The 18,778-nt window shown below is 40.4% G+C and overlaps 1 protein-coding gene across 2 annotated transcripts in view; it reads left to right on the top strand.

The window, feature by feature from the left end:
• STX11 (syntaxin 11) overlaps positions 1-15,236 on the top strand; it is a 99,404-nt gene extending 84,168 nt beyond the window's left edge. For both annotated transcript variants that reach the window (XM_069235256.1, XM_069235255.1), the window contains one exon: positions 11,524-15,236. In XM_069235256.1, coding sequence (XP_069091357.1) covers positions 11,529-12,386 — 858 coding nt within the window. In that variant the 5' untranslated portion in view covers positions 11,524-11,528 and the 3' untranslated portion in view covers positions 12,387-15,236. The remainder of the gene's footprint in view (positions 1-11,523) is intronic.
• The last annotated feature ends 3,542 nt before the right edge of the window (positions 15,237-18,778 follow it).

Genomic DNA, 18,778 nt, shown 5'->3' with positions numbered 1-18,778 from the left:
TCAGAGCAGGAGTCTCTCCAGAGACTCCAGATGCTGGCAGAGAGAAGTCTTTGCTGTCCCTGAGACTTCAAACAACAGGAGGCAAGCTCTAAATCAAGCCTTTGGAGATTTCTTCACAAGATGGAAGGCACACAAAGTCCAGTCTTCGCCCTCTTACTCTGGCAGAAGCAGCAACTGCAGGATAGCTCCACAAAGCACACTCACAGGCAGGGCAGCTCTTCGTCCTCAGCTCGTCAGCTCTTCTCCAGGCAGAGGTTCCTCTTGTTTCCAGAAGTGTTCTAAAGTCTGTGGTTTTGGGTGCCCTTCTTATACCTAATTTCTCCTTTGAATTAGGCCTACTTCAAAGTAAAGTCTCTTTTGAATGTGAAATCCTGCCTTGCCCAGGCCAGGCCCTAGACGCTCACCTGGGGGTCGAAGGACTGCATTGTGTGAGGACAGGCACAGCCCTTTCAGGTGTAAGTGTCACTCCTCCCCTCCCTCCTAGCACAGATGGCTCATCACGAAATGCAGACTACACCCCAGCTCCCTTTGTGTCACTGTCTAGTGTGAGGTGCAACCAGCCCAACTGTCAAACTGACCCAGACAGGAAATCCACAAACAGGCAGAGTCACAGAAATGGTATAAGCAAGAAAATGCTCACTTCCTAAAAGTGGCATTTTCAAACACACAATCTTAAAATCAACTTCACTAAAAGATGTATTTTTAAATTGTGAGCTCAGAGACCCCAAACTCCACATGTCCATCCACTCGCAAAGGGAATCTACACTTTAATCATATTTAAAGGTAGCCCCCATGTTAATCTATGAGAGGGACAGGCCTTGCAACAGTGAAAAATGAATTTAGCAATATTTCACTGTCCGGACATATAAAACACATTACTATATGTCCTATCTTAATCATACACTGCACCCTGCCCTTGGGGCTACCCAGGGCCTATCTTAGGGGTGTCTGACATGGAAGAAAGGGAAGGTTTAGGCCTGGCAAGTGGGTACACTGGCCAAGTCGAATTTACAGTTAAAACTGCACACTCAGACACTGCAATGGCAGGTCTGAGTCATGATTACAGAGCTACTTATGTGGGTGGCACAACCAGTGCTGCAGGCCCAAAAGTAGCATTTGATTTACAGGCCCTGGCACCTCCAGTGCACTTTACTAGGGACTTAATAGTAAATCAGATATGCCAATCATGGATAAGCCAATCAACAATACAATTTACACAGACAGCATATTCACTTTAGCACTGGTTAGCAGTGGTAAAGTGCTCAGAGTTCAAAAACCAACAGCAACAGGTCAGAAGAAAATAGGGGGCAGGAGGCAAAAAGATTGGGGATGTCCCTGTATAAGCAAAAAAGTCCAACACATACTTACTGCTTTCATATTTTCCCTAAAATACCCAGATGCCATTCATTGGGTCAAAATGTTGAACAGTAGTCTAGATGCTCAAATTATTGCTCATAGTTCTGTGTTTTCTTGTTGCTTAGGAATTGACTTTGTACATTGCATACTTCCCTGCCATTTGTACTAATCTATATACACTTCCATTGTTTCATACTACAGTTTAATACTCTTGTGTCATCAGTGGAGAACTGAGCATTTCCTGACTTAAATATTTATTTGTATTTACTATAAATTATTGACAGTTGCTTATGACCTGCTTCTGCAAATTGATTGCTTTAGTTCTGTTTTGTTTTCCTTGTGAATATTTATTAAAATGTACTCAGACCTATACCCTGTGCCAAGTTGTTAAGTCTGGACATTCTATTAAAAGAAGGCTGACCCACTGTTGCCCCAAAAGTCTAACTGTGAACCAAATTTAAATAGTGTTGCCCCTCATCCTCATTTATTGACTAACCCTGGTTCCTTATTAGTGTACACTACTCATTAAAAAAAAACTCATCTTTCCAGGGGTCAGGTCATACTAGAAACAAGCCACAAACTTGTGAGCCAAATGGTGTTTGGAATTAACCATGAGGAGAAGCTTCAACATTTGAACAAATATTGGAACATTTGGACCAGGGAATAGATTGTTGGCAATGCAGTTATGGCTACACAGTGTCAGGCACTCCTTGGGGCTGTGCCCTGAAAATTGAAGGCCCGGCTGGGAGGAGGCTTCTTAAAAAAAAAAAAACGATATATACAGAAATAAAACCCACAGTGAATTGTAAACAGTTGTGGGATAGACTTGGGATGTACTCAGTGAAGTCTGTTTTACTGCAAAAGCGAAGACAGAGCTGGGCACCACTCCGAGTCTGTTTCATGCTTAGGCATTGGCAAATGGGGACAGGTCTTATAGCACTTATACACCTTTTACCATTCTCTAATCATGCATAGTAAAGTCCTATTTACAAATCAATATAACTATAGTTAGAAATAACAATTCCTTGTTTCACAGATGGTGATTGAGGCAATAACTGCAACAACACATATCATCAGTCACATGGTTTCTCACAGTAAATCATCCAATTGAGATGTCTAAGACGAAAGGGGGGGTCAACCCTCTCAAACCCCAAGTGTAGAAGTCAAATACCATATACCAACACTATAGTTCAGCACCCTGGGAATATGTTTCACAGAAAGGATGTTCTATTCCCTTAAGCAAAAATGTGAAACAGTTTGTATCTCCATTTCTAATATTTATTTATTTCTTCTTGACAGCTTATTAGTTGCAGAATCTCAAGATTGCTTGTAGCTTTTAGCCAGCATGTCTATTCACCATGGCGTTTTTCAGGGCTAGAACTGAATACATACATATGAAGTAAACAATATATATACAAATTTCAAATTAAGAAATTAAAATTACATTTGCACTCTTAGAACCATATAATTATACTCAACATATGATCATGATTATTGACCATAATCGTTATATATCTGAGAATATTCCTCGCTTATTGTTGTCTAATGTGTAGTCTATTGACACTTACCACTTATTCTATATGATCAGTTTTAAACTGCTGTAATTCATATGCAGTTTCAGTCTCTGTCTAGTTACCACACCCTTGTGGATGGATATTCCACAACATCTGTAAGGAAAATTAGTGGCAACCACCTTGTACATGATGTTGTACTCCAAAACAGTATGAGTGAAAGGCCTTTATGGGTTACCTTAGATTTGGTATGCTGTCCTTATGCAGTAAAGCTGTGGGTAATGTATGACAACTGCTTGTGGAAATGGGTACTCCTTAATAAGTTACTGGAAGGTATGTGCATAATGGTCCAGTTAGGATTTATCTTTACCAGGTTTCTGTTGTCCACCCACTACTGACTTTCTAGTGAATTTTCAGATTGCATTTATTCACTTGCATGTTTTAGAAATGCTGGCAATGAAGATAAAGTTGCTAAATATCTGTGATGCAAAGAGCAAATTATTCATGCATCAGTAGCAACATAAAGCAGAAAGTAACCACACAAAGGATTCAAGAATGTCTAACCATCACCTAAAACTCACCCCCTCTGAAACAATGTATTTTAATCTCCTTTGAATTACCACCTATCCCTTGAGTTGTGGATTGGCTCTTGTACTGTTCTGGATTGTAAACTGGCTATTGTAGACAATGCCCAAACACTTTGTTTCATCCTCAACAATAAACTTAACTTACAAAGACAAATCCCTGCTATTGCCAATAGCACACATTATCAACTTAAGGCCTGATATATCCTGTACACCAAAATACAAATCCCATTCTATTTTATGGGATTTAGATTTCGGCAGACGGGATATCCGTCACCATTGTGATGGAGTAACCCGTCCATCGAGTTCTAAATCAGGCCATTTGCAAGTTTATTTTTGATCAAGACTTACAGACTTTGTTCAAGTGATTGTTGTTTCCAGAGTGGATTGTTGGAATGTTCTTCTCTGTGGCCTGCTAAAGGTACATTTAGCACCTCCCCTGCCTTAGATCTGTGCTATACACATCTTCTCAGTTTATTTATGGATCAGAAAAATGTAACCACATTACTCCTACCCATGTGGCTTTCCCCCCAAAAGTGCAATTTCATATGTCCTACACCTCTCAGAAAGGCCTACACATGTTAAGTCCTTCCTATTTGGCTAAGACATTGAAATGTTATATTCAACAGGAGTTGAGTAAGGTAAAGTTACTCCTCCTTAAGACTCCTGCATCCAAACAAGAGCGTGTATGAAGCAATCCATCTCTGCCAATTCCTCGAAAAATTGGAATTCACTTCCACCATCTCTGCATAACACTCTTGTAATGAAAATTTTAAAAAGGAGCTCAATTCCTCTTGTTACAAAAAGATTCTGATTGAGACTGAGGACAATATTTACTTTTCTATTACTTACGTCCTTTTGCCTAATCTACAGATGGTTTGCATCAGCTACAACCCAACTTTGCTAGCCCCTTCATCTCCCAACCCTCAAAATGTTTCTATTCTTCTTTATAGTAGCTCTGAAAATCATTCTTGATTTCACCTTTTGGCTCTTCTTAGATTCTCGTGTTGAATTGTTTTGCTCACATGCTTTGCTGTTTTTCCTATTGTCTTTTCTATCTGTTGGCTACCTTTCTGCATCTTTTCCTTGGTTGTGTTTTTTTTTCAACCTTTCTTAGACATATTCATTGTGTTTAATATATAACTTATTTGTGTTAGTTTGTAAAGTGATTTAATCTATCATTAAGGGCAATTTGGTTATTTCAAGGACACCAAAATAGTAGATGATACGTTTCCATGTACAGTTAAAAAACAGTACAATCTGGCAACCTAAAGGAAACAAAGTTGCCCAGGAGCTGTTGTTACAAATAGAACTAAACCTGTACGTGTGTGACAGTTACTTCATTGGAAAGGCAAAGTGAAGTACCTCTGAAACATGAACCAGTTCATGTGTAGTGGATATATTCATGTCCCAGAAGTAACCAGTCATTACAGTTCGATATACATTAATTCATAACATCATCTGTCAATGTCGTTTTATGGTTCCATATGATAGTACTGAAAGTATTAATTACTTTAGTATAATTTTTGGCGGATTATTTTTATAGTAATTTCGAGTGTTCATTTTTTTGTTTTTCCATTGTGCTTAATCCAATTAACATTGCACCAGTGCCATCATTTTAATCAGCCGTTATTTTCAAGGTGTTTGTGAATTACCATGAGAGTACATGGATAAGGAAAAAAGCCCCAATGCAGCCAGAATCTTATGCGTTCATATAGAACAGATAATCAGCTGGAAGCCAGGACTTTAAATATTGCAGTGTTATGCTAAATCCACCACACAATTATTCAATGATATTGAGGAAAAGAGGACCAATTTTTTTTTAAAAAAAGGAAAGTGGCCAGGAAACTGCATTAACATCTACATTATATATCATTTTGAACAATCTCTATATCATTTTGAAAAGTAATAGATACAAAAAAACAATGTTAAAAACCAATTCCCATAAGCGACCTCTGTGACAAGATGAGCACGCTGTGCTGGTAGTGACTGATACTCATTCTAACCTCCCTGCTGAATTCAGCTTGATGTGGCCAATTTAGTGTGTGGTAAAACAATGGAATCATTAATTAATTTATTTAGTTGAGCTTCTCTTCCTTAGGCCAGTTTGTGTCCGTTCCATGGGCAGCCCCTTTTATCTCCACTTCAGTAGGGTCTCACGTTTAACTATCAAATTTCATGAGACACCCCCACCCCTTTGTTTTTTCAAATTAATTATTTTTCCTTGCTCTCCATCCTTATGCCTCGGTACTCGTACACTTATGTGGCCCATTATTTCTTCAATTATTTTGTTTCCCCGTTTGGTCATTTGATGAGGGTTCCATTTGGATGCTGTTCACATCAGATGTTATTTCTTTGTGAAGTTTTTGTAACTTGTCGACATTCTGTCCCGGCGTTCGCAGTGCCATGAAAACATTATACCTTCATGCTGGAATCTCCTCATTATTTGTGACTCTTGCTGGCTACATGGCGGACTTAGTGTTGGCTCGCTCTTTGACTAAATTATTTGGTGTCCCACTATGTACTGTTGAAGGCAGAATCACTTCTAGGTTCTCTCAACAGTGCCTCATTGCATTTTGGAATTTGAGCCCTCAGCAGTATGTAGCTCTGTGCCTGAGGCTGCAGTCAGTTTCCATGGTTTGCTACATCTTTTGCTTCATGGCAGTCCAGGACACTGTCCCTGAAGCCATGATCACCTTCCATAACTCGCCGCCCTTGTTCTCCACTAAATGAATCTCTTTTACAGTTCTTTTGACTCAAAGGAAGGCCTTCTGGGGTTAATATCCACTGCAGCTGGCTGGGCTACTACAGATCTCGTATGGGGACCTTACACTTTTAAGTAAGTCTTATTCATTTTTGGGTTTCCCTTTTTCATCTGTAGTCAGTTGGAACGTTTATTTATGTGCAGCCCCTTCTGCATATAGACTTTGCCCTAATTCTAGACAGGTACCTATCTTAACTTTCAACTAAATCTTATTGATAATTCTTACATGTGTTCAACCACACAGGATCCTCACATATGTTTTCTTTATCCTTCTTGACTTTAATTAATTAAAGTTTCATGTTCTCCCCCAACCAGGCACCTTGTGTTTTCATTGAAGGAGAAATAGTAGTATTTTTTAATTTTGTCCTTTGACCATAATCTAACTAATTCCATGTCTGATTACTTATTTCATGTTTTCCATTTGCATATACATTCCCCATTCATGTCTACTTTATTGATCTCCTTCCTGATGATGATGCTTCAATCCACTATCGGGTCAAAACGCTGTCAACATCCATGGCTATGAATACATTTCAAAACTGATTAAGGCACCTAGTATCATTATGGAATTATATGGATTCATCCTACAAATTACTTTATGACACTTTAACTAATGTTAAAATTGTTTATCGCCATTCCGTTTGTTTTGGCTATATTTTGTCTGCATTTTTTATATCCAGCACTGTGTACACTTTCTCACCGAACAAGTTCATGAGAATAGGTTTTTCATATTGTTATTCTAGCTACATCTTTGTCAATTATCTTTATCTTTAAAATAGAGTATTGAACGTTTAAGTGTAGTCTAGTTCAAAACATTGTTAGATGTATTATGCTAAGCAGGGTGCTCCTTTTAAAATGGTACATTAGCATTTTCTGGAGTCTTGTATAATTGGCTGAAGAGCAATGTGATCCTGGACCCTTCACCAGCCCTGTTCACCTTCAAAATTGTTTGTGATCCATCTTCAACCCAAACAACCATCAATAGAATATCCTCTTTACCTAAATACTATTACACCATCCTCTGACTAACATCATGTCTCTTGTCACCCATTTACTCAGTTATCCATCACAGGATCATTACTGATACTTTGCCTCCATTGCTTTCCATTTTTAACACCTACTCCTCTCAAACCCATTACACCATCATCCTCAACCAAAAACAAGAGAAGAGGTGCCTAATTCCTTAATGTCATGACCCAATGCATGGTTAATTTGTGATGCTCCTGATCCTTTTACTCTTACAGTTCCACTACAGTCATCTTGGAATCCACAATACATCATGAATACTTTTTTCCTCTAGAACTTTGAACTCCCAGACCAGGACTGCCCTCACCATCCACACGCTTAAGACAATAATTAAATTATCTCACAGCAAGGGCTGGATGGACAGTCCCACGTAGCAGTTTGAAAGATACAAACAGGCAAGTGGCACAATTACATTTGCCCTTGCTACCGGGTCATCTTCCTATTTCCAGGATCTCATCACTTCTCAGCAGTGATTTTCCATTGACTTACATTTCCCTGCATGCATTATCATCGCTAAATGCCCACCAAATACACTACTCGCAGTCTCATTCTTCAGTGTTGCAACATTAATTCCTGCTCATTCTGCCAGCTCCTCTTGTATCGCCCAACAATTTCTTCACAACTCTTCTGTATACTCCCCTGGTATGCTCTGCAGTCCTGGCTTGGAGGAAAGCAACGAGGGCTGTGAAACAAACTGAATATATAAATGAGAGCAGGATATCAGTTTGCTTGCAACTCTTTTGTAGTGTCCTAAAGTTGTCCTCCACCTGGGACAGGACATGATTAATAGGTCGATTTCATCTTTGTAATAGAATGGAAGATTTAAAGTGGGATTTTAAAGAGTTATTTATCCTGACCGGTCACATGTCTCTATTTGCAAACCACTTTGGCAATTGTTGGGTGCATGGTTTTCTGTGGCCTCCGATTTGGATGACCATTTTCTTTATGGGATTCAGCACCGACCTCCGTATTTTCAGGCCGTCTCACCAGAAGGCCTATGAAACACTGTGAAACCATGCAAAAGTCTTGATACTCCTGGAAGTTGGTCACTTTGGAGATACCTTGTCACTTCCTTCTGAGTTCTTAAATGTGTATCTTTTATTACGCTCAATGGATGCCTTTTTTTTTTTTTTTAGATCTATAAGCTTCTAGTTAAGTGATGAGTTTCGGTCGCCATCCTCTGACTTTCAGAAGTGTAACAGCTTGGCTTCCGTTGAGTCCTTGCATTTAATGCTTGCACAACTGAGGGCCTGAATTTTCTTGAAAACGTTCTTAGTACAAGCAGCTTATGCTTGTATTCCTTCCTTCGTCCTTTGACGGTACCGTAGGGGCAGAAGATGACATTTAGAAGATACTCATATATATATTTTTATCTACACTGCACCCAAAGGAAAAGCTAAAATTCACAAAGTGTATTGCTAAATTTATAACGCCCTGACATACAAATCAGGGATTCATTATTTCTGTGTCCATAGGCTTTTTCTGGTGTGAAGGACATGCTTTAGGTCACCAAAGTAAGGATGACCATTGGGGTTAATCTGAGAGCTCCGTCGCCAACCCCCTCTGCCCTCCCCCCCAGGGATCCATCTTCTTCTGCTATACAATAAAGTGGAGCTTTTCTTCAGAGGAGTAGATGGCCAACCTGTCCATAAACATCTTTTTCTGTCCATTTGTAAGTCCTGCAAACATGACCTGCTTATGTGCACCAGCATATTTGCCCTAATTAGATTTCCGCCTTCTGACTGTATTATTCTCCTTCTCTATGTAGTATGACCCAATACCACTGGAGGAAACTGTTAAGGGCTCAATCGTGGAAAAATAAAAATGGGTAAAGTCATTGTATGTTTGGCCACAACATTTCAGCATCTTCTAAACCAGACAATTAAGTTAGATATTTTCAATTTGTAGGCAGACTTGCCATCATTCATTCAACACTCGGATGAAGAGAGAGAGGGTACTTTAAAGAGAAAGTAAAACATGTTTCTTAGTCTAATGTATGGACCAACCAAAGAATACTACTTTCTCTGAATACACTTACACTCCTTTAGGGTGTTCCACCTTGAATATAGTATATTGTATGGCTGTGTGATATGAACAGCTATTAAAAGGTATCAAACCCTCACTTGCTCAGTGCTCTATTGTTCATCTTTAGGTCCACACCGGAGTGGGAAACAACATTCTGTGGAGGGTGTGAAGTGTGGGGTGGGGCTATCAAAGTTCTTTCATTGTAAGTGTTTTCTGGTAGGTTCCTATGAACCGTACTGTGACCCTGCCACTAACCCTACCCCTTAAGTTGCCCTATTACTTTAGCCAGCAACTTTAGACTATATTAAGTGAATGTCACCTTAAGAACTTTTTTTGACATCCACACTTGATGTCTAAATGTGTCAACATGTTTCTGCATCTTGGATGTCCCATAAAGGGCCACAGGAATTCAGCAAAGCAGAGTAAGGGCTACTGATGATAGGGAGTCCATGATTCCATTCCCTGGTATCAAGCATTAGGTATTTTCTCTGTAGTGCATTAATCCATTGATATCTGTTCTTTATCAGCTAATGCCTAGGGGCTTTTCAATGGACCCTGGGTAGGTATGCTAAGTATGCTTCCTTCTCATTCAGCAGTATTTATGCCTCAGTAGCTGAGATCAACCTACCATCAAGCCTGACATGTAAGATGTCCTCTGATCTGTTCACTGTTCAGTCTGTAAAGAGAGGAAAATTAAAAGAATGTCAAAAGCTAGACCCATTTCCACATAGGCATATTGTGCGTGTATACTGTGGAGCGTACAGTCTTTCTGCCTCCAGTCAGTGGGGGAACTATTGTCTTGCTCAATGGCAGAATGTCATCACTCAAGAGAACCTAACTCTTACTCGCTAGTGCATCTTTACTTTCCTGACATTGACCACTGTTGCTGTATTAGTGGTCCGTTGCCTGTCATACACAAGTGGCATAGAAGGATTGTCTATAAACTCCCCTGCAGGCTGTTAGGGAAAGGAGAGGCAGTCATATGGTCAAGCCTCAGGTTGCTGCTTAGAGATTCTAAATTTATAGTTGCCGACTACCCCAGTTTGTGGTAGTTCCGCATGTGGGCTATTTTGTGAGTCGCCTATCCATTAAGGGTTACAGTTAAGAACATACTCACCATCTCAAAGGTTACCTTGTACTTCTGTCTCTGGGCTGTTTGGAAGACAAATGTAAAAATGGAGATATCAAGGTATTCTGGTTACTCTGAACCTGGAGTGGATGTTCAGCTGGGAGGGACATGATTCTACTCCCTGACTACTGCATCCACTGCCAACCCCGCCTCTTGCTATTGTACCTGGGAACAGTGGTCAACAGAATGTCAATCAAGGTTCTGCCTCTTCCTCAATCCTCTGAACAGAGAGAAGGAAAACTATTATTTGTGGGATGGCCATGAGAGAGGCTGGCAGGGGCGTTTTTCTAAAGATGGCAAATATTTTTTCTGGGGAAAGTAAAACATTAATGAGGAAGGGGAAGGACTCCGAAAACATAGGTGTTCTTTGTGCTCCATAGGATTCATCCGTGACGCTCTCTTTGAGCACTTATTAGAACAGAGAAATCTGTGTGGGGCTTATGTATGCACACAATAGAATGGGATGCAACCAGATGATGTACTTCTACAGTTCCACATTTTCCATGGTATATTCTGTACAAATTATGTGGAAAACATCCCCATTGCTGATATCGGGCCATCCACAGTTCAGCATGTGCTCACTTTATTCAAAATATGACCAGTACTTTATCTGGCACCATTTGGCGTAAATAAGGCAGCTGAAGGCATTGTAATGCTATATTTGCACATTTATGTAGGAGGATGGAAAGCAGTAACAGGACTCTTTCATCCACCTATGAAAAAACATTTGGGTCTTCTTTTAAACAAATTAGTAGTGGATAAACGGTGACATAAATACTGTGATGGACAATGTTCAGAGGCAATGTACGTCTGCTAGCACCAAGACATTGCAGTAACAATGTTATCATCTGCCTATGTGACTATAGTAAATAATAATAATATGTATACAGTTCGTTCTGTTGCACCCACCGGGGTTTTTCAGCTCATTTTTGTTGTTGCCGTTAACCCCATAGTGTGACGAATCGGTTTGAATCCTTTATCACACATGGAGACTTGTCGCACCTTGGGAGTACAGATTCCCAGGGTGCTATTATGCTTTAGGAAAGCTCAAAAGTAAATAAAAACCTTGTTTCATAGATAATAACTCAAACATGTTCTAAATTACTATGTTGCCTTATTTATCCACAGAAACCATGAAAGATCGACTGAATGAGTTATTGGAGTATGCCAGACTTCAGAGTGAAGGCTTTCCAGATACCACAGAGGACCAGGCGCAGGAGGTGCTTGTGTTTGAGTCAGACCATGCTCTGGAGGTTATGTACAAAGATGCAAACATTATCCGGACAGAGAACCATCTCATGAAGGTCGATGTGAGACGCCTTGGAAAGCAAACTACCCGCTTCCTGACCTCCATGCGCCGCCTCAGCAGCATCAAACGGGATTCCAACTCTATTGCCAAAGATATCAAAGCTCGAGCAGACGGGATTCACAAAAAGCTTCAGAATTTAAAAATTGCTTGTGAGGAAGCTGAAAGCAAGTATGGTGAGAACTCCGCAGTTGCCCGTGTAGCTAACTCCCAATACAATGCTCTCACGCTAGACTTCCAGGAAGCAATGGTGGAATACAATGAGGCCGAGATGGTTCAGCAGGAGAACTGCAAGATTCGCATACAGCGCCAGCTTGAGATTATGGGAAAGGATGTCTCTGTGACCCAGATTGAGGACATGATTGAGAATGGCAAGTGGGACGTTTTCTCAGAGAACCTTCTTGCTGATGTCAGGGGAGCTCGATCAGCAATGAATGAAATAGAGTCCCGGCACAAAGAACTACTGAAGTTAGAGTCCCGTATTCGGGAAATTCATGAGCTCTTCCTGCAAATGGCACTGCTGGTCGAAGAGCAAGCAGAAACCCTGAACATCATTGAACTGAATGTGGAGCATGTCAAGGACTATGTTGCACAGGCCAACATACAAGTGAGGAAAGCAGTTGAGTACAAGAAGAAACACCCATGCCGACGGCTATGCTGCTGCTGTTTTCCATGCTGTAACTAACATAAATAATTGAATTGGAAAGATTTGCACAGAGAGAACCTCAAAGAATAGCAGTAATCGGAACATGTTCTAATATAACACCCTGCTGAGCTTATTCTCCTAGCCTCAAGAATGTTTGATTATTTTTGAAGTGATTAAAAACATTTTTTATTTAAGAAGCATGTTATACACCATACAGTTGTGGTTGAATTCAGACTTCCATACTGTTTTCGTTGTGGTCTAATAAGGATTTTTCAGATGCTTTTATGCCTACCATATTTGAGAGTGCCAAATCCGTTCCCTTGGAGGTTTAAGTAGGAGACACCTAGCACAATTGCCACCCTGCCCTCCACTTAATAAAAGATTACATTATGAGATTTGCCTGTGCCCGTGACGTACATTTCATCAACTTGAATTGATAAACCAAAGCAGACACAGCAGAGTCAAAAAAGTTTGGGTTTTAATTAAAGCTGGGATTTTTACCAAAATGTGGGCCTCCAGTCTAAGTCATGTAGTAGTGCAGGTTTTGGCCTGGAGGTGGCTATAGTAGATTACATTAACTACAAGGAGGTGTGTATCATATGTCCTGATAAAAAAATAATATATGTATCTGAATGTTTTGTTGCCCTTTCACAATTTCGGAGGTGTATTTATTATGTAGTGTGCCAATGCCTATTTACTTTTTTGAGGCATCTAAGACTATAGCAAAGTATACGTTTTGTCATTAATGGTAGCACAATCTGCTAAGATATGTTTAAAGGAAATGTTTGCAAAAGAGGTTTCGTTGGAATGATAGTCAAGTACACATGAAGTGAGTTTAGAGTAAGTTGTACTTGGATAAAAACAGATTATAATGACTGTAGGTTTATAATGCAGATCTACACTTAATTATCGAAGTGAATGATAATGGAAAGTTCACTTACTGAAAAGCATTCCAGTCTGAATCAGAGGTCTCCACCATATATTTCAAGGGCCAGATTAATCCCAGTCATTTAAGATAAGCCATACCGTGTAAAGGATTTCCATTCCGATTAATTGTATATATGTTTATCTTATATGAGAATCCTCTGTCCTCTCCAAAACTACCTTTTCTTTAATTAACATCAAGTATATTTAAAAATAATAAGTTGTAAAGCTGTCAACACTAACCTTTTTGTGATGCCCTCTGCGAGGGGATTCTGAAATCACTTTGTATTATATGCCATCTTAATGCCAGTGGAGGTAGTCCTTCATCTTCCTTGCTTTCATCTAGAGGTCAGATCCTGGCAGTGACATGGAAAGTTTTTAGGTACAGTCAAAAGGTTGGGCAGACACACAAACTTTCACTTTCATTATTCCATTTGGCAATCTATTCCCTTTTCCTCTCAACGGCCAACATCCTGCACACCCCTTGTAGGCCTCACTGCCATCCTCTCATTTTTGTGATTAAACCAGCCGTGATATTGTTGATAGTTGGAGACATCTGTGTCATCAAACCAACAAAAGGGCTACACAACTTCCTATGGTTGCTCCTTTGGTAAACATTTGTAGCTTCACATTCTTCTACCAGACCCCTTATTTACAGACATTTTGATTTCTGTTTTTCCATGTATACTTCTGTCATGTGTAACTTGTCATATGGAGGAATGGAGATAGTAACCATTTAGCGATTAATAACAGAATAAAGTATTTTGCTGAATTTATGTGCCAAAACGAATTTAACATTGATGTTATTATTTTGAGTCAGCTAGTCTTCCATTTGTTATTGTGGGCAATGTCTTTGCTCTGGTTTCCTTAGGGTGATAAGCCTGATGTGTACGCAACTCCTATATCGCTTGAGCACAAGTCCTGGAATGCAAGATCATGAGTGCCTGTCACTTCTATGAAAACATGCTGGCCCTTGTCTCATCCCTATCGACATTGGATTGAAGAAATTAGTTACATAATTCTGAGAAGAAGGACCAATACTTTCTGTGCTTATCAATACAACAAAGGTTCCTACTATTATGGGGGAGGGGAGTGATCGCCCTGAAATTGTTTGACTTTCATCAACTTTAGTACAGGCAGAGAAAGCAGTGTTTATATCCTGCTGCTACAGGCTACAATGTATTTGCCTGTTGGCACCTGTTTGATAGGACTGTACAAATTCACATTGGCCACTCGTAGCCTTTAGCTACACCTGAATCCATTGATTTCAATGTGTATGACATGGTCCTGTGACAATGTGGAAACTTGCAAAAAAAAAAAACCTGATGACAAAACATACAGAAAGTCTAGTGTACAGATGTCTTCTTCTTAAAAATCCCTTATTGTTAAAAATGGGGTACACACAACGGAATTAAGACAATAATGATATGCTTTTAATGGTATATTTCTATAAATTTGGGGCTTTCAATTAACATAATTAGTTTCCTTTACAGCACATCTGTGTTTCCTATTTGTACAACCCTATTGATGGTTTTTCATCAACGTTTAGGATTTAAAAAACATTGCTGCTTGTGCATTAGAAGGAACTATTTGCATTTATCAGTGCTAGCTTTCAATGCGCGACCAGAATAGACAACTGAGATCCGAGGTGCCAATGTCCTTTCACAACGTACCGAATAGGTGCTGTCATAATGCACCTTATTCCTCCGTGTTTTGCACAGACTCATCTTCCAGCAGTCATGTGCTTGTGCTCTCTGATTGTAAAGCATTTCTCGCAAAGGGCGCTGTTCTGCTGCACTGAATGTAAGCCTACGAACACTCTGTTTTAAATATACACAAATATAATTTGATTGCATGCGTACATGTTACAGTAATTTTGAGCATTGGATGTTTTGTTGACTTGAGTTTACTTTTGGATGTTTGTACGAATACGCCAATAAACATGTCTCCGGGCATCAAAATGTATTTCTGGTTTGTCATGGAGTCGTAGTTCTTCTCTAGAAGTCAGCGTGTCGTGAGCATTCACACTGTCTTACAGCAAATGAGATGTTGCGTACATCTGCGAACCTTCCCTAAGTGTCATTCAAATTACAGATTTCTAAACTCAATGAAATTTGTATTAGGAGTATTTCATCTGAAATGCAGGTGATACGTTCATTTGTAGAACTGAAAATTGGAACAGTGGAATGGCACATCACAGCGATTTCTATTTATCTTATTTTATCGTAAAACTTCCCCAATGATAATTTATAGTACATTTTTATAAATGCCTTACCTACATACATAAACTTTTTTTTAAAACAGCTAAGTCACTATCTGCTACATTAAGAGCCTTTTGTTTTGCTTTTTTTTTTTTTTTAATCCAGAAGAAATAAAAACCATCCAAAGGTATGCCCCAGGAAACCAAGACTTCCATGGACCGCGTTATAACTAAAGTTTGGCTTCCAGTTGTAGAGCCTCTTTTTGTATTGGTCATCGAGCATGAAGAACCCCTTTATCCGAAAGACGTCTCACTTACAAGTTCAGCAAAATATAAAAATCAGCACCAGCCCACTTCTCCTAAAGCTCAATAACCATCAGGCCCTGACAAAAGACATCGAGTGCAATCTCAGCCATTTGCCAGAATTTCTTGTATTCCGCGGTTCCCGGGTCCACCCTTCTACCGGACCTTTTCCGTTTTGCTTTCACATGGGATTCGATTGGAGATTATGTTTTACTTGCTTTTATAATTTTAATTTCGTTTCCCTGTAGAATTGCTGTGAAGGGAGCTTTCCGGTCACATCCATGAGCTGAGGGTCTAAAGTCCGTTGTTTATTTTCCAAGTGCACACATCGTTGCTCCACCTGCTCCAAGTTGCACGCTTCCTAGATTTGACCCGCCCTCCTCTATAATAGGACATTTCTACACAAAAGCTGTGCATTCGTACATATAGGGCGTGTGAAAAGCAAGCTAGTCTGTGGCTGTCCGCACACGGACCCTGCCTAGTGTCAGAACCCCTGGCTCGTTCACCATTCCATCTTCTCTTATGTGGCTGACACTTTGAAAGCACTCAACTATATTCACAAGCTAAGCCCCTCCCCTGTGGGTTTGTCTTCTCTTATATAAGCCTTGTAATACCACCTTCAGGATCCTTGACCTCGCCTTCAAATTCCCAGTTACCTTTTTTCTGGAACCTTCCCTAACTACTGCTTACAACATTTTAATTGCATCTCACTTTATGTAAGATCACTTCCTTGACAACAACTGCAAATTTCAGATCCTATGAGCTCTTTTAAACTTGGCTTGTTATTTCCCATGGAGTCTTGGCTCCGTGATACCTGTATACCAGATAATGCATCATCCGCTGGGCCACTCCTCCACGGACAAAAGTAGCATAGCTATTGTGTATCACTTTAATTCTGATTGCACCATCTCTGAATCGGACTCTCATTTCTTTATGGAACATTTCATATTCAATCCTATCCTCACCCTCTTTATCTCTCTCTCTTTCTCTGGAGTGATGACTTACTAAAAGCAGGGCCTGTCCCATTTTTGCTTTCAACCTTGCTAACGTTTTGTCTCTGTAGATTCTAAAGGTGAGCAATCAGGGGCAGCTCCTCCGTTAGGGCGGAGGAGCGTCGCCCCCTCGCCAGCAGCAGCAGAAGCTGCAACCTTTAGAAACAAAACGACAATAATCACTGTTTATTGTCGTTTTGTTTCTAAAAGGGTGGAGCCATGGGGGTGATGAGCATGGAGGGGAGTGCAGTGAGCACTCCCCTCAGTGCGCATGTATGTTTGGCCGGTCTTGGGCCGGCCATACACACATGCGCACAAGGGCTCTCTCCAACCCAGCACTGTGGTGCAGAGTTGGAGAGACCTGCATAGGCTCCCATTCTATGCTGGAGCGCCCAGCCAGGGCGCTCCAGCCAATCATAACATAATCTGAGCAGCGTCATGATTGGTGCAGGGCAGACTGGAAGCCTGTGCCTCGAGTGCAACGGCAACGGAATGGGAGTAGCGCGGCTTCGAGGTAAGTAGATTTATTTATATATATATATGCATATATTTTTTTCGCCTTGCATCCCCTACAGCAGTCTCTGGTTCCTCCTCTTCTGGGTCTTCATCACTAGAGTCCGCATCTACCTCTGGTTCACCATGGACTCTTTTCCTTTTCTTGTGGTTCTTTTCAAAGGTTCTGCAGAAGAAATCTTCGTGTGTGACATGAGAGATCCGTACAGCCAATTTCCATTCATTGGACCTCAGCAGAAAAATCTAAATCCATTGATTAAAGCTATAGCATGTTCTGGAGACAATTTATTAATTGAGCAGTCAACCAGAAGAAACTACAGTGGTGTCAGAAGGTATTTTTATATTCCACTGAAACACAGCTTGTACTTAACATCATCAACCAATCTTGGGAGATTATCTAATGCGATAAAGAACGTTTGGAAAGTACAGCTAAGTTACGATCTAGCCACTTTACAGAGAGTGATGATGCAGTGTGAACACAAGTATTAATCTATGAAACAATATTCAAATGCTCTGGTTTACGGCTTTTCTCTCTTATGTTTTGGTTTGGAATACTTATGGAATACCTGTTGTTCTCTTTTCCTACTAGGAATGAAGGTATCAGAGTCCTGTTGGAAAAAAGGTAGTGGGACAGGGCGAAAGAGGAAGATAGCATGGGTCTGTAGGGCAGGGTAGTCTGTCCCAAAGAACAAGAGCTAAACTAAAAGATTGGAACACATTATGGAGGGGCATAGCAAAAAGTATAATCTAGCCCTGTAGGAAGCTGGCTTTCTATATAGTGCACTGAAATGAAGTACACTGTGCAGAGTGTCCAGTGGATCTCCAATTGGTATTGCAGAGGCAAAAGTAGGTAAGACTAATGCTCTATTGGTGGTAGCATGGGCAAGCAGTTAGGCTTATCATGGAGTCATGTTTGGCATTTGTTGTACTCACAGAGGCAATAAATGAGACACACAATCAATTAATAAATCAGAGACCAATTTAGAAAAGTAGTATTTGCTTTTATATATGCTTTGAACCAAAGAACGTCGTTATAAGGTACGCAGTTTTTATAAGATAAATAATTTGCTGTTTTAAAAATCAACACCGTGCATTTTTTCAGTTCAGCAATGTTAACCTATGGGAGGAAAAGAAGAATGCAGTTTAGCAGGTAAGTACACAACTTACAAATCCAGTCTTCGGGGCTTTAGGGCAAAACCAGGCAAGGTTCATATCAGAAACAAGAGTTCACCCACAGAGGCACAGGGGAGGCCGGGTGCAGATGTTGATTTCAGAGTCGGTGCCCAGTGTTAATCAGTGGAGTCTGGGGGAAAATGAAGATGTGCTGCTCATGGATGAGTAAAGTGGGATCAGGGGTCGATGTCCTGGGGCTGAGGTAAGCACAAGGGGGGTCCACAAGGCAGCACCAAACTTACACCCTTAGCAGCAAAGGGCGGCTGGGTGCAGAGTGCCAACGCAGCGTCGGGCACCCAGTGTTAACCAATGGAGGTTCGGGTAAC

This window comes from Pleurodeles waltl, chromosome 5 (assembly GCF_031143425.1).
Source record: "Pleurodeles waltl isolate 20211129_DDA chromosome 5, aPleWal1.hap1.20221129, whole genome shotgun sequence".
NCBI classification, from domain to species: domain Eukaryota; kingdom Metazoa; phylum Chordata; class Amphibia; order Caudata; family Salamandridae; genus Pleurodeles; species Pleurodeles waltl.
This window is presented reverse-complemented; position numbering and strand designations above follow the sequence as displayed.